Raw genomic sequence first — 16111 nt, 5'->3', positions numbered from 1 at the left:
AATAGCAGGGGGCTCTGCAGGCATGACTGAGGAGCAGCGGAGGAGCTGTGTGCATTGGGGGGCGTTTCCATATTTGAATAGCAGGGGCTCTGCAGGGCATGACTGAGGAGCAGCGGAGGAGCTGTGTGCATTGGGGGGGGCGTTTCCATATTTGAATAGCAGGGGGCTCTGCAGGGCATGACTGAGGAGCAGCGGATCCATATTTGAATAGCAGGGGGCTCTGCAGGGCATGACTGAGGAGCAGCGGAGGAGCTGTGTGGCAGTGGGGGGGGGCGTTTCCATATTTGAATAGCAGGGGGCTCTGCAGGGCATGACTGAGGAGCAGCGGAGGAGCTGTGTGCAGTGGGCGGGGGCAGGGGGCGGGGTTTCCACATTTGAATAGCAGGGGGCGCTGCAAGGCAGGATTGTGCGTCGGTAGAGCAGTGTGTTGTCCTTCTCTGTATTTGCCGTCGAAACCATCTCGGTCAGGTACCAGAGGCGATCAAAAATGTGCAAGAAAAGGAAAAAAGAAGCTTTGAAGAGGCCGCAGAGGAACACGATTATAAGGGAATAAAATGTGTGTTTGTGCTGGGTTTTGTATTTATTCCTTAGTGATATATGTGGATAACTGCACACAACGTCTAACAATTAGGCCTGAATTGGCCAGAATGCATGGGTGGCGCCGACACAGACCCAGCTCTCTGGAGTTTACTGAGCGTGTGCGGGAGCTCCTGTGTGCACACGCGCTGCCTCACAGGCCGTTCAGTTTTTGTTTTTTTCCCATCCGAGCCACCGCACAGATGTGTCCCAGTCTCTCAAAACTTTTTTTTTTTATTTTTGGCCCAAGTGACTTTACCTGCCTTTTTTTTTTTGCTGCTGCCTTGGGAGCCCCTCAAACAGAACTTAAGCTTTTACAAAAACAAAAAAAAAAAGAGAGAGAACCATGGAAAAGGCCGAAGCCTGTGGTCAGCAGCTTCACGACCTCATTGGTGGGCACTGGATGTCCACCATGGATACGCGCTCGTCCGCTGTTGCCGCCTGGGTCTGGACGTCTCCGGGTGCCGCGGCTGTGGTCGGACGTCTTCCCCGCCCAGGGTGCAGCAGGCTCTCCCCCCACCCCCACCCTGTGGTGACTGTTTCCGGATCTGTCTCAGGTCGGGGGGGCCGAGAAGAGTGTGGAAACCTGTGCTACCTGTGGAGGCGCCGCGAGGAGGGGCTTAAACGAGGCACGCTTCAGGGCCGTCGCCCTTTGAGTCGCCACGAAGATTTATTTTTATTTATTTAAAAAATATTTATAGCTCGCGCCGCCGTGGTTCGGAGCGGGCGCCGTTTGGCGCAGGGAATCCGCCAAGACGGGAGATAGCCTCATCAGCACAGGGCCCATGGCAGGGAAGGTTCCCCATGGTGCCATCGGGACATGTTGCTGGCAGGCCAGGGTGCCATCGGTCGCCTCGAAACGCCTTGGCGCATAAGCCCCAAGACTCGTGCTGCGCCACAGGAGGAGGTGGTTGATGCCTCTGAGCCGGCTGCCATGACGCAGAGTTCCTCCTCAGCTTTTGTGAGCAGCACAGAGCCAGCGGGAGCCCAGCTGTCAAAGCTAGGGAAGAGTTTCTCTCTTAAGCTCTGAATAGCCAAGCGGGAGATTTAACATAGTCTCCTGTCCCCAAGGTGGAGGAAATTTCCCACAAATTGGGAGCCGTTCAGAGTCCTATACTGGGTTACGTACCTTTCCTCAAGAGTTTGCAGCATTAGGAGGTGGTGGCGCCTTCTCAGACCAGGGAAATCTCTTCCCAGATCAGAAGGAGAGGATCAGTTCATTCTGACTTCCTACCAGACGTTTATCCTTCTCGGTCACCCTTACCGTCAGGTGGTGGCTCGGGGGAGGAGGAGGATTTCTTCAGATCCCCCCCCCCCGCTGAAGATCTCTTCTGCACCTGGTAAAGGCGATGTCCATTAGTATCAAGCAAGAAAAGGACCTGAGAACAGAGGGCTTCACTTTCTTCAGCTTCCTGTAGACTCCGTGGAGTTCCAGGTCCATGAACCCCTGCAGCATCTGCAGCTGAGGATGTGGCAGACGCCAACATTGTGCCTTCCAATGGCCCCGGAAGCTGGACAAAAAAAAAAAAACAGAAGTGCCAGGCTGGGTCAGACCAAGGTCCATAGAGCCCAGCATCCTTTCTCCGATCCCCAAGTACTCTTCACTTCCCAAAATAATTGATCTAAAGTAAGGGATCCAGGCTTCCCTGATGTTTAGGATGGCCCAACTACCACTCCATTGCATGGTGGCAGAGTCAGAGTTGACATGGCTAAGCCAGGGTCTGTGCAAGGGTACCCTAGGCGAATCTTACAAGCCTTGTACCCAACCCCATCATATCCTTCTCAAAGCACAAACTGAATAAATTATGCATTTATTATACAGATTCTACATTAAAAAGGACAAAGTATATTCTTCAAAGGTAAAAATATTACAACTTGCACACACTGCTCTGGTACCAACCAGAAAACCCTGCAACAAATCCACACGCGGAACCCATATGATACTAGGCCAGTCGTAACACATGTTGGGTGTGGGCTTGGCCCTCAGAAAGCCATGAGTAAACTAATAAATACCTCCCATACCAAAACAGCATTAAACTCTACCTGTGAAAAGGCAACACTACAAATATTACACCAGGCCCAAAAACTCCTATTAGGAAAACAAAACAAGCCAAGCTGCTATAGATAGCTACCCAGAAACTACACGCTAGCAAAATACTTCACCTCAGTCAGGCATACAGAACACAGATAGATACTCACCAAAAGCAGAATAAAGAGACCATAAAGTATAAACAGAAATGTACAGACAAACTGAACTGAAATTACAACAGGTCAGACTCTGTATGCAGTGCAACAATGGAAAAACAGAAACATCACCCGTCCTCCTAAAACATCAAACAATAAAATCAGGAAATATAAAACATCAATTAAAATATAAAATATCAAAACCATATTAATGGAAAGAAAAATATATAAAAATAGCTGATGAATAAAGCATTCAATAATTAAAAACTCAAAAAATTTTCCAAACACATTAAATAACACCTAATAATTAAAACTAAGGGTTTTTAAAAATCCCCCACTCTCTATACCAGGGAAACTGGATTTGTGTGTATGTTTGTGTACAAAACCTGATCGCACCTCTAAACACAAACTTTTTCTCACCCACGCAGGCCTGCTCTCTCGTCTCTTTCATACACACACACACGCACACACGTGCTCTCAATCACACGCGCACATATCCTCTTTCACACGCACACCGGATCTCTTGACACTCACGTGCGGGCTATCTCAGACACATTCTCTCTGTTACGTATGCAGACGCGCACATGGTCGGTCTCTCACTCACCCTTCCCTCCAATAATCACATAGGGCAGTGTCAGCAACCTGCATGGCGTGCGGAATTCTCTCTTTTTTTTTTTTTTTTCGGGCCGCAGGGGGCTGACGGTGCTTTGCCTCACTTGCGTGCAGCTCCAGTGCTGCTTCTGATCTTGACTGGGGAAGGAGGGGCACGGGACTGCTGCTTCTCTTCCTGACCAGGGGAGAGGGGGGGCACGTGTGGGACTGCTGCTCCCTCCCCCCCCCCCTTCTGACCATGCATAGCCCCCCTCTCTTTCTCTTGAAGGGGGGGAGGCTTGGCTGATGGCGCTATGGGCTGGCTCCTGCGCACCCTGCTCCTCAATGCCGCCAGCCAGTGCTGCAGTCTCTTGCTCCTAAGGGGGGGGTGATAGTTTCCTCCCCGTGTGTTGGGCCCACTATATCCCTTGCTCTTCTGGGCGGGATGGTGGAGATACTGTCCTTATGCTGCTCCCCTTCCCCCCCCCCCAGTACTTCCAGCGGTCCAGGGCTAAGCACACTCGTGAATAAACGCCTTCTGGAAAAGATCCAAAAGCACTGGATAGGTTTGTGGGGAGAAGGTCTCCCAGCAATCCACGTTTGGACGTCCAGGTTTTGGCTCCCCAGCTGTCCCGGGCTGCGGTATTTGCACAAACGCATGCAAACGTTAAAGCCTTCGAGCGAATGGTCAGACCCAGAACAAGAGGGACTTCTGTCGAGCGGTGGAGGAATCTGAGGAATGCCTTCATCCCTTCAGCATACAAAGCTTTTGATACTTCAGCCCCCTTCCACAGGAACCCGGAGGCTGGCGGGCAAGTGGCCTCCGGGAGAATGTGCATGACGGTTTCGCGGAAGTACTCTCTATAGGGGACAATTTGTTTGGCAATAAGGTTCAAGAGATGGTGGCTCTGATTAAAGGGCATCGATCCACCTTACAGCCAGTTGCATCTTCCTTCAAGCGTCCGCTCTTCCAGAGGAGACATCCCTCGTACGCGTCTCCGTGTCATCAGGCTCCTCCCACTGTACGGCAGCAGCTGTGTCCACATGATGGCGGCCCGAAGGCCCAGCAGCAGCCCCACCTCCCTTACCCGCCTGTGAGGGGGGAAAGGGGTTCAGTGCCTCTCTCTTGAAATGGCTCTGTGTCGCCAGTGACCGGGGGGGGGGGGTCCTAAAAAATTGTGGAGTATGGCTACTGCTTATGCCTCCCCCCAACCCCAATGGCTTTCAGTCTTCGCCTCCGACCCTTCTCCAACTGCCCCAGCTGGAGGTGGAGTCGCTTATTTCAGGACAGGGTGGTTGAGCTGCCCCCTTCTGAGGATTTTGGCTTAGGGATTCTACTCCCGGTATTTCCTAACCCCCCAAAACGTTAGGGGGGGGGGGGGGTGGGATTGAGGCCTACACCGGACTTGTGGAAACTGAACAAGTTGTAGGTTCGGAGAAGTTGATGGTGAACTCCCGCCAGGCTATTCTTCATGTCCTTCAACTAAGGGGACTGGTGGGGTCTGAAAGACACCTCGCCCGCCATCGACAGTTCCTCGGTTTTTGCGCAGCCTGTTTACCCCGGTGTCCACCTGGCGGCTCTGGGTTGTCTGTTTAGTAGTTGGCTCGCTGTACGACGACTCCTCATGGGATTCCCCGTGCATTATGGCTACTTCATGCCTGCTTGTCGACGGACCTTACCTGCACACGTGTCTTTTCGAAGGTCCTACTCAATATCTGCCTGGCGAGTTGACGGCCACCGCTGAAGCTTTAAGGTCTGAAAGAGACTGAAAGGGGGGGGGGGGGTGTCACGAGACAGCGTGCACGCGTGGGAACTCTCCCGCAGGCTCGGTGCCGGCGGGTGACATTGCCCGCGTGCCACGACTAACTTGTCCTACTGTCTACGGAGAACCCACCACTTGCTTTGTTCGCCTGTCGAGGTTAGAAAGTACAGACCTTGCAGGGTGGGAAGCGATGTGCGTTGGCGGAGCTCTGCGAGGGAGTCTCGGTACAGGAATGTCTGTGTGTGTGTGTGGGGGGGGGGGTGACATCTATTGATCCGCAGGCCAAGATGGCTTCCTTGACACCCCCCACTCCCCCTCCGTCCCTTAACGTTTCCCCTCTCCTCTCGTTCTCCTGCAGGTTGCTTTGAAGGCAGTAACGGGCATGATGATTGGCCGGCAGCCCGAGGGCAGCACCCTGTGACCAGCGAGTCCTCGGTGGAGACTTGAAACGGGTGAGGGGGCTGCAGCCTTTGGGGGAGTGGGTCTGGCCCGAGGGAGGGCAGAGGGTTAAGCTCTGCCAGGGCCCCCTGGGTAAGAGTTAACCAGTGAAGGGGGCGGGCGGGGGAGCTAGGGGGCAGTTGGGTAGGCATCTTGTAGGTAGAGGACCCCACTGAATATTTGTAGAGAGCTTGAGGCTGAAAGTTGTTTTCCCTTCTCTCTCATTCATGGTCTGTTTTAGCTTTTTATAAGTCTTTGGTAAACAAGCAAGGACTAAAAATACCGCCAGCTGTTGGCATCGTTACAGGCGGATCGGTGAGAGGTCCTCCTCGCTCGCACACGCGCTCTCCCTTTATTCCCCCAATTACTTTTTCTCTGCCCACGCTCTCTCATTCCACCCTCCGCTTCCTGTCCAGTTCCACCCCCCCCCTTCTCTCTCTCACTCCCTCCCTTCCCAGCTCCCGAGTGCTTTCTGGTGCCGCCCCCTCCACACATCAGCAGGCTCAGGAGATGTTGGGGGGGGGGGGGGTATCGGAGAAGGTTCCCCCCTCCTCACTCTCATCTTCTCATTGTATCCTGCGCCTCTCTCTCCCGGAGCTCTAACATTCGGTGGGTGAGGCTTTGTGAATCGTTATCTGTCCTCTCTGGCCCCCGAGGATGCCGCAGCTGCAGGCTCTGCTCCCAGCTCAATGCGTTTTCTGACTCTGCTCATCTCCCCCGGGGTTTGGCTTCTTATGAAGAAGGGCAGTGGGGAGGAGGGGTGGGTTTGATAAGAGAGAGAGTGTGTGTGTGTGTGTCATGGCTCAGCCCAGCAAGTCGGAGACGTTCAGAGTGCCTGCAGCCTCCTGTCTCTGGTTTTGGGGATTAGGACCCACGGTGACCGTCGGTGGCCCCTTCCTGAACGGAAGGATGGTGTTCTTATCTCTCTCTCTCTCTCTCCCCCCCTCTCAGCAGCTGTGAAGGACCCTCGGACGCAGGCACTGAAGCGTTCACCTCTGGTGACGCAGGCACAGCAACGGCGCAGGCAGTCTCACCTTCTGGGGCAACGACGACAACTTGGCTGCCAGGGTGAGGAGGCTGAGGGGCGAGGGGTACAGGGGAGAAGGGTTGGAGAGCAGGCAGGGTTTGGGGTTTCGGCTCCCGCCCCTCAATTCCTTTTAATCACTTTTTACTTCCTCCTTGCAGACTGGATGCATCGCACGGTGGATCAGCTCGGGGCCCGCGGTCCGCGGGATCCCTTCCCCCTTGGCGGCATCGGCTGCAGTGGAACCTGGAGTTCCTCCCATTCTCGCCCATGGCAGCCCCCCAGCAGGTGAGTGTGTGCGAGGGAATAGACCCCCCCCCCCCATCGTACATACGTTTATAGTATTCCCCCCACAAGAACTGCCACGGGACCTACCACGCCCACCCTTACTCTCACTGTCCAAAGAACCAACACCCCACTCCCGTTCCTACTACAACGCCCCACTACAGGTCCCAGCACCAAGACATTTGCAGCCGTAACCCCCACAGACCTGGCATGTCCACAGTGAACCCCCCCCTCACCCCGTTGAGGAAGGAGGGATCCACCTCGGAGAAATACGCATTCCACTCCCTCACCGGTAGTGTGGCAAGGGACAGTTCCAACAGATCACTGTCTCTCTCTCTCTCACTGTCTCTCTCTCTCTCACTGTCTCTCTCTCTCTCTCACTGTCTCACTCTCTCTCCATTCACTCTCACTCTTTCACTCTCTCTCTCTCACTCTCACTCTCTCTCCATTCACTCTCACTCTTTCACTCTCTTTCACTCACTCTCTTTCACTCTCACTTTCTCTCTCTCTCTCACCTATCTCTGTCTCTCTCTGTCTCTTACTCTGACCCCAAACCCCCTTCCCCCAGCCAACTGTCTGTCTCATTCAGTCCACGGCACAAAGGAGAGGGAGGAAATGAACTCCAATGTAAAAAAACAAACTAAAACTTAATGATTATTTTTTTCCCTTTTAGGTGCTCTGCTGGCATAGGGCAGTCCCAGCTCCCTTCTCACCTGCTCCCTGCACACGGGAGTAACCTGGGGCACCCCAACAAACCTTACCATCCTGCAGGGTGAGTGACTGCTTCCGGCAGGGACAAGAGAGGAGAGACAGGGACTCGGGCCGAGGGGACCGAGGATTAGAAACTGAGGCACAAGGAGTAAAGTGACTCCCTCCCACCTCCAGGTCACACATCACCAGTCAGTCACAGAGCTTGGGAATTAGAGCTGAGGCACAAGGGGGGGGATAAAGGGACTGACCCCGAGGTCACTCGCACAGGGGGGGGGGGGGGGGGGCAGAGCCAGGGATTAGAGCCGAGGGTGCAGGGAGACCCGTAATGGCAGCTCTGACCCTCCTGCCCTTCTCTGTGCTGCAGGAACGCAGGCTCCCGGCCCCTGCATGGGAAGCTGGAAGGGGTCCACAGCTGCGTGCAGGCCTTGCTCCGGGATCCGCAGCAGCCCCAGCTGTGGGAGGAGCTAGGGCAGATCTACGAGTCTGAGCACGACCCCGAGGAGGCGTCGCGCTGCTACCAGAACGCCGTCCGCTACCAGCGAGACTACGCCGGCTACGGGGAGCTCAACGCCCGCATTGGCCGCCTGCAGCAGGTAAACAAAACCCCCTCTCGCTATACGCTTTTTTTTTTCTCCTCTCCCCTTCCCTGGATAAGCCGTCGTGACTGGGAAGAGACTGCAGGCGGCAGGGATGTTTCAGGAGAAAACCCATTCTGGCGAGCAGCTTTCGGGGGTGGTGATTCGGATGAACTGGACCAAATCAGGGCGAACCTGGAAGGATGCGGTGAGGCGCGCGCCCTCCCACCTGTCCCCGGTGCGCGATGCAATAGGGCAATGGGAGCCGCTGGGTGGGGAAAAAAAAGGAGGTTGTGCAACCCTGGCACCTCCTCTGCATCGAGCACCCAGGAGGAGGTGGCTGTCGGGGAAGGTTAGGAAAATGGGTGCTCAATACGAGTCTCTGTTTTTTCCGGCTGGCAGCACAATATCCATGCAGAAATTACGTGGCCTGGACCATGTATATTTGGGCGTCTAGATTTTATTTTTTGCTCGATGCCGCTTTCTATGGTTCCTCCTCTTAACTTGTATCGTGACGATGCTGTTGCGAGGAACCTCGAGAGCGTGATTTTTTTTTTTTGAGCCCATGCCTTAATGCCCGCTCCTGGGCTGGCATTAAATTTTCCGTGTTAAACGGGCGCGTTGGCCGCGCAGGACTTTATTTTTTTTTTTGATCCGGGCGGGAGTAGCTAATAGCCTCGTCTAGCCCTCACTGTGGAGTGATGCAGAGGCCTTATGACGTTCTCCGTCTTATTCACCGTTCCCTTCCTAATAATTCCTCAAGGTTGTTTGTTTGCTTTTTTGATCTCTGCAGCACACGCTGGTTTGGACACGCGTTTTGTGGACGCGCCAATCCCAGTATTGCATCGGACGTAAGTCTCAACGCGTCCAAAACGCGTGTCCAACTGCGCTAACCTGAGCACCCGATATTGCATTGGCCTGGTAGATGGTTTAATGGGCCACAGCCAGCAGAGGATTTACCCAAGGGAAGTCTCGCCTCACGAATCGGCTTCATTTCTTTTGAAGGTGTGAATAAACACGTGGTCAAAGGTGCGTTGACAGATGGCGGTGTATTTGGATTTTCAGAAGGCGTTTATGCGAGGCGTCTAAGAAAACTAAAAAAGTTATGGGATAAGAGGCAATGGCCTTTCGTAGACGGCAAACAATTTAAAAGATAGGAAACAGAGAGAAGGATTAAATGGTCAGTTCTTGTTCGTCCCCCAGATCAGTCCAGACAAGTGTCTCTGCGCACGGTGCCCTCGTTCCTACCCATGGGGACTTCCTCTCTTCACCTCAATCACACGGTGGAGCTTCCTGCGTTTTCGAATTGGCCTTTGGAAGCGCCAGAAGGGAACTGCACTGGTTGGATGGTCGTCGGGTGCTGTTGCAGTATCTTAAGGTCACCAACAGCTTCCGGAGGTTGGACCATTAGATACCGCAACACCCGATGAACATCCAACTAATGCCGTTCCTTTCTGGCGCTTCCAAAGGCCAATTCGGAAACACAGGAAGCTCCACCGTCTGAGATGAAAAGAGAAAATCACCTTGGGTAGGAATGAGAGCACCGTGCGCAGAGACACTTGTCTGGACTGATCTGGGGTGCAAACAGGAACGAAAATTAGCAGGGAAGAACACATTTTCCTTTTTCTCAGTGGAAAAGGGTAAACAGTGGAGTGCCTCAGGGATCTGTACTGGGACCGGTGCTTTTCAATATATTTATAAATGATCTGGAAAGGTGTACGATGAGTGAGGTTATCAAATTTGTGGATGACACAAACTTATTCAGAGTAGTTAAATCACAAGCAGATTGTGATAAATTGCTGGAAGCTCTTGTGAGACTGGAAAATTGGGCATCCAAATGGCAGATGAAATTTAATGTGGATAAGTGCAAGGTGATGCATATAGGGAAAAATAACCCATGCTATAATTACACGATGTTGGGTTCCATATTAGGTGCTACAACCCAAGAAAGAGATCTAGGTGTCATAGTGGATAACACATTGAAATCGTCGGTGCAGTGTGCTGCGGCAGTCAAAAAAGCAAACAGAATGTTGGGAATTATTAGAAAAGGAATGATGAATAAAACGGAAAATGTCATAATGCCTCTGTATCGCTCCATGGTGAGACCGCACCTTGAATACTGTGTACAATTCTGGTCTCCGCATCTCAAAGATATAATTGCGATGGAGAAGGTACAGGAGAAGGGCAACCAAAATGTTAAGGGGAATGGAACAGCTTCCCTATGAGGAAAGACTAAAGAGGTTAGGACTTTTCAGCTTGGAGAAGAGATGGCTGAGGGGGGATATGATAGAGGTGTTTAAAATCATGAGAGGTCTAGAACGGGTAGATGTGAATCGGTTATTTGCACTTTCGAATAATAGGACTAGGGGGCACTCCATGAAGTTAGCAAGTAGAACATTTAAAATAAATTGGAGAAAATTATTTTTCACTCATGGCACAATTAAGCTCTGGAGATTATTGTCAGAGGATGTGGTTAAGACAGCTAGTTATCTGGGTTTAAAAAAGGTTTGGATAAGTTTGAGGAGAAGTCAGTAAACTGCTATTAATCAATAGGGAATAGCCGCTGCTATTAATTGCGTCAGTAGCATGGGATCTTCTTGGTGTTTGGGTAATTGCCAGGTTCTTGTGGCCTGGTTTGGCCTCTGTTGGAAACAGGATGCTGGGCTTGATGGACCCTTGGTCTGACCCAGCATGGCAATTTCTTATGTTCTTATGAGGCATCTGTGGGAATCAGTGGGTGAAGGCAGGCACAGGAGTGTGTGTGTGCCATTGCCTGTTTGATATGTACGTGGCTTGCGTGTTTCCACATGGCTCATGTTATCTCCCCTCATTCCCTTTCCTTGTCAGGCTCAGCTCTGGAACCCACCGTACAGATCAAAAGGTGCTCTACCCCCCCTCCAGCAACTATGGAACCTCATGCAGCAAGAGGTGAGTGCCTTGGGGGGGGAGGGGGGGTGTTTTCCCAGACAAGAGTCTAACATGGGGGACGCTCCCTGCATCTTTTATGGAGAGTTGCTCATTGCTTCCCCCTCTCTCTCTCTCGTATTTTTCCTTCACTTAAGCAAAAAAGAAATTTTGCTGCCAAGCGGGGTTCCCAGCTGAAGCGCTCAGGCCCGCCCCTGGAGGCAGCAGTGGCTCAGCCCGGGCCCCTGATCCAACACATGGTACATCCCGGGCACATGGAGGGCAATCCGAATCCCATCAAACGCAGACGGAGTGCCAGCCCCGAGCAGGTAGGGGGAGTGAGTAAGGCATGCGTGGGGGGACACCCTGACCTCACCTGCTGTTACAGGAGGGCATGGGGGGGGGGGGGGGGGGAGCTGAGCAGGGACCCTGAACTCGCCTGCTGAGAGGCAATGGTGGGGGGGCGGGGAATTCAGAGTTTAGGACTCTGCAGTCAAAACGGAGACTTACCCACCACCAAGGGAAGTTTGATCTTGATTTAAACCTCTTCTCTCTCCCACCTCTCTTTTGCAGAGAGGAAGTAATGCTCTAATCCCAGCTCCCGCCAGCGGCCCCATTAACGCACCGTACCATCACCTGCCCAAGCTGGGCCTGTGGAACCCGTTGCACGGAGACTCCTGGGGTGCCGAGAGGAAGGCCGCCGCCCCCGACTGGCAGGTAACCCTCTCCTTCTCCCACGGTTGTTTGTTTGTTTGTCCTGGGTTTCTCGGGCACTGATTGCAATATTCCCCTGGCAGGTCCTTCCCACAAGGTTCCTGGGGAAGCAGGCAGAAGGAACATTTGTGTGCCTTGGCTTTAACAGCTGCACTAAATTACCCAAAAGCTGGTATTTTAAGTCTCTACCCAGCTGTTTTGCTTGTTCGGGGTTTACTCTGAAAGGGCTATGTTTGTAGCTGAGGTCCTGCCATACAAAGTTAAAATGAGAAACTTTGGCGCCACCCTGTGGATATGGTGCAGATTGCAGGCCCTTGTTTCACATCAAATTCATTTTTTTTTATCCTCTTATTGGCGGTTTCTGCTTTTTCTTTTTCTGCACAGTCTGCAAATTTAAAAAGTTTTTATTCTGCCTTAATTCAAAGCAGTATAGACCGGATATGAAATTTAAGCATTTAATTTTTTTTTACAGGAGCAAAGACCGTCCGCCCCTACCTCCTACTCTTACCCTGCTCCCTCCTCTCTGCCCCCCTCTTATGCCCCTAGTCGCCACGCCCACCATGTGCCCCCTGTCCCTATCCCACCAGCCCATCACCAGCAGCAGCACCACCACCCCCCAGGAGACAGCCATGGCTGCCCGAGCCGCCCAGGAAGTGACCTTAGGGAGAGCAGAGTCCAGCGTTTGCAGACGGAGCCGGACGCATCACCAGCAAACTTCGGCCCCCGCGTGCCTTACCCCCCTCGGCCCCTCCACGGGGTCCCCCGGGGCCCACCTGCCACCAACAAGAGCACGAGGGATGAGCGGATCGGCGGCAGCCCCGGCAGCGCCAGCCTCCCAAGCACAGTAAGTGACAAAACGATTCTGCGTCTTTATTGGCGGTCGAGCAGGTGCCGGTCATTCTCAGGTCATCGGTCTCCTTTGCCCTGGTCTCTTTCATGTGTGTCTGCACCCAGCAGGTCTGAATTTGCTTCGTGGCCAGCAGGAAGCAGGTGTGAGATGTAGACACAGGAGAGACCAAGCAGCGGTACTAGGGATATTTATTTTAACCCTGATACATAACAAGGCACGGCAAGGCAGCTCCACACAGAAACATCTTTCCATGCCCCGCTACAGAAATGGACAGGGGTTACTTCTCCCCACTTTCGCCAGAAAGGGAGTCCTGTGTTTGGTCAGTAGTGCGTTGCTGTTGGTGCTGCTGTTCTGTTTGTTGCCGTCACACACCAATGTTATAGTTTCTTGTCTCACAAGCTGCGCTGTGTTCCTCCTCTTATCTTTCCGATTAGCAGTAGAGATTCTTTGATCCAGGCTTGGCTGAGCTGAGTCAGCAGCTGGTTATCTCCTGCGGGGAGCGATGTCTTTGCAGGCCTGTGTGGGAGAGCAGCTCTCTCTGTATCAAAAAATACGCTGTCCTTGAGTTAATCATGTAGCTCATTAGCATGTTGGAAGAAGTAGCTTTTTGCAAGTGGTTGTTAAATCTCCATGTTCCATGCTAAATGTCCTTGAAGCTGCTGGGCACAAAATCATCCTTCTGTAGGAAGGTATAACCGGGTTCATGAGGTCGTCCAGCACGGTCTTCTGCATACTGTCTCAAAGCAAGGGGATAGGCAGACAATCCTTAACCTCACTGACCTAGGCCTCATGCCTAATGCTCCTGTGCCAGCCCTAACACATTCTGTCACGATGTGGGGTCACTGCCCTCTGCTGGTGGTGGTTCCAATAAAGCAAAGTCGCTTACCTGTAACCGGTGTTCCCTGTGAGCAGCGGGATTAATTGATCCTCGTGTGGGGGTGGCAGCATCTGTATAGAGAATGTCTGCTCACTGTCTAGACGCTGGAAGGCTTCGCACGCATGGCAGTAGGTGCACCAAGCGGCGTTCGGCAAAGCGCCCCCAGTGTACGTGAAGGCTAACAGCATGCGGTGGTACCTCCCGTGGAAGCTCGGTGTAGTCTCAAAAGCGTCGGGCAAGCCACGCTTTGAGCCGATCAGGGAGGCTTCTGGGAAGGATCTCACTCCGAAAACAGTCTTTTTGGCAGCTCTTTCTTCGGCGAGATGTATTTAGGAGTTGCACGCCTCCTCGGGGAGGGATCTTTTCCTTCATTTATTTTGGAGGATGGAGTTTCTGTTCGTCCGGTGCCTTCCTTATTTTCCATTGAGCTGATTTCTACAGAGCTGGGGGTCAGGATCTTCGTGTGTTTGGGTGTATGTAAGATTTTTAGGAGGTACTTCTAGGTCACACATAGCTTTTGATAATGGGAACTCCCCCCTTTTTGTGGTGTTTAGAGATCCGTTCGAGGGGCCTCTGGTGCTAGATGGATACAAGAAGCGATTGCATCTGCTTACGTTTGCAAGGGCCTGGAGGTGCCAGTTGGTTTTCGGACCCATTCTTGTAGAGCCCGGGCAGCATCTTGGGGCCAGGGGTCAGCTGGTCTCTCCTCAGGAGGCTACGTAAGGCAGCCACTTGGTCTTTGTTGCACACTTCTGCCAGGCACTACCGGTATTCGGGTTGCAAGCGGGTCTTTCAGGTTCCTGTCCAGTATCGAAAAGCTTGGCTATATCCCATGCGTCTAGTCTGGTCTGGGGGAACAATAAGGAAGGAAAAACTGGTTCCTACCTGCTAATTTTCTTTCCTTGAGTCAGACCGGTCCAGCCCCACTCTTGGAATTGCTGTACATTTATATTGCCGTTGTGCTCTTCCTTACTTATACTTCTGCGGTTGGATCCTCCTGGAGAGGGAGGGGTTTGCAAGTTAAATTTCAGGTTTTCACCGAATTCCCCACTCAGTGGAGTTAAGGGGGTTTTTTGTTTTAGTTTTTGTTACAGATTTACTGAGAGTGAAGCTTTTGTTCTCTGAGGACAGCAGGATGTTAGTCCTCACACATGGGTAACATCATCCGATGGAGCCCCGATGTGGGAAAACGTATGTCAAGGTTTCTAGACCTTTGACTAGGCACACTGAGCATACCCAGCATGCCCTATACCTTACGTCCACGCGGGATCCCTCTCCGGTCTCTCTTTCCGTGGAGCTGTAAGCATCATGGTACGAGTGAGTTAACTTTGGCTGTTTTTTGGCCTTGTGGGAAACTTTGTTTTCTCGTATTATTCACTGGTTTGTTTGTTTTTTCTCCTTGTTCCATTGCCTGGTCCCTCTCGGTGCCTTCCCGTACTGTCTCCTAGTCAGGGTTTTTGGTGATTTGGATAAGTTTCATTTCGTAGTCAATTTCCCCGTGATGGCGATGCATCGGTGCCCACTGGCCATCGATGCCAAGCCGCCATAGTCTTCCAATAGTGCCCCTTTTGTTTCATCCCTCATGGCCATGTTTGGTGTTCGGTAATGCCCCCGGAGCAAGAGGACCATGTCCATTACGGATCCACGTGAGACATGTGTCCTCTGCCTAGGGGCATCGCATGACGCCTGGGGTTGCCGCTTATGCGCCCAGATGATCCCGAAAGGACATCTACTTCGACTCGGCAAAGTGGAGCAACTCTTTGGGTTGAAGAAGTCCGAGCCATTGGCATCAAAGGATCAAGGAGCTGCACCAATGGATACTGAGCCATTGACATCGGCAGGACCATCAGTTCCATCGGTGTCGCCAGTGGACAGGAGCACCGGAGACCGACCATTGTCAATCTCCTCCAGGCCGAGGACGTCGGGTTCCTTGTCATTGGCCTCGGCACTGGGGAAGGACCGGGCCAAGCATCGGCATTGGTCCCCATCGATGCATGGTGCCAGGCTCGGGGAGGCGCCCAAAGTGACCCCACAGCGAGGAATGCCGATCCTCCATCGGTGCCGTGGATCTGCGACAGTCTTCACTGGTCCTGATGCTAGTCACCGATCCACCTTGAGGGCGAACATCTGGCTACCCCTTCTTCCTCCCAGTCGGTCTTAGCATTGGCAACATTTGAGGAGGAGCTGGAGCATCAAGTACAGCTAGCGGTGGACCGAGCGCTGCAGGGTTTCGGTCCTTTGGCACTGACTGCACCAGACCTGCTACAGCCCATCCTCGTATGCTTCTGGAGAAGCTCAATGTGTTCATCGGTGCATTATTGACCTAGTTGGCGTCCGTTCCCGAGACAGCATCAGTGCCTGGTGGGGCACTTAGGCCTGCTCCTACTAGTACAGTGGTCATCGTCAGTTCCGAGGAGGAGGAAGCTCCACAGAGGCCGACGGAATCGCCGAGGCCTGCCACCACCTGTCCAATTCTATCAGTGCCTGCACCTCTAGACATGGGACCCATCCCCTGTAGCCTTCAGTGAGGATGAGGAACCCTATAACCCCTGGGGGGATGATGCTTCAGAGTCTTCTTCCAAGGGCCTCCCTTCACTCTTCTCCTCCAGAGGAGCGAAG

At 52.8% G+C, this 16111-nt stretch overlaps 1 protein-coding gene across 6 annotated transcripts in view; it reads left to right on the top strand.

Annotated features, from left to right (window-relative positions):
* KDM6B (lysine demethylase 6B) overlaps positions 1 to 16111 on the top strand; it is a 68102-nt gene that overhangs the window by 37765 nt on the left and 14226 nt on the right. For 2 of the 6 annotated variants that reach the window (XM_029580482.1, XM_029580483.1), the window contains 9 exons: positions 5473 to 5566; positions 6507 to 6620; positions 6738 to 6864; positions 7535 to 7633; positions 7937 to 8165; positions 10995 to 11075; positions 11210 to 11380; positions 11625 to 11768; positions 12238 to 12609. In XM_029580482.1, coding sequence (XP_029436342.1) covers positions 6743 to 6864; positions 7535 to 7633; positions 7937 to 8165; positions 10995 to 11075; positions 11210 to 11380; positions 11625 to 11768; positions 12238 to 12609 — 1218 coding nt within the window. In that variant the 5' untranslated portion in view covers positions 5473 to 5566; positions 6507 to 6620; positions 6738 to 6742. Of the gene's footprint in view, positions 1 to 5472; positions 5567 to 6503; positions 6621 to 6737; positions 6865 to 7534; positions 7634 to 7936; positions 8166 to 10994; positions 11076 to 11209; positions 11381 to 11624; positions 11769 to 12237; positions 12610 to 16111 lie in introns of all 6 variants that reach the window. The other 4 variants (XM_029580480.1, XM_029580481.1, XM_029580485.1 and 1 more) reach the window with 3 other exon arrangements.

Source organism: Rhinatrema bivittatum, chromosome 16 (genome assembly GCF_901001135.1).
Source record: "Rhinatrema bivittatum chromosome 16, aRhiBiv1.1, whole genome shotgun sequence".
Lineage (NCBI taxonomy): Eukaryota > Metazoa > Chordata > Amphibia > Gymnophiona > Rhinatrematidae > Rhinatrema > Rhinatrema bivittatum.
Note: the sequence above shows the minus strand (reverse complement) of the source record. Positions and strands in the feature narration are given on the sequence as shown.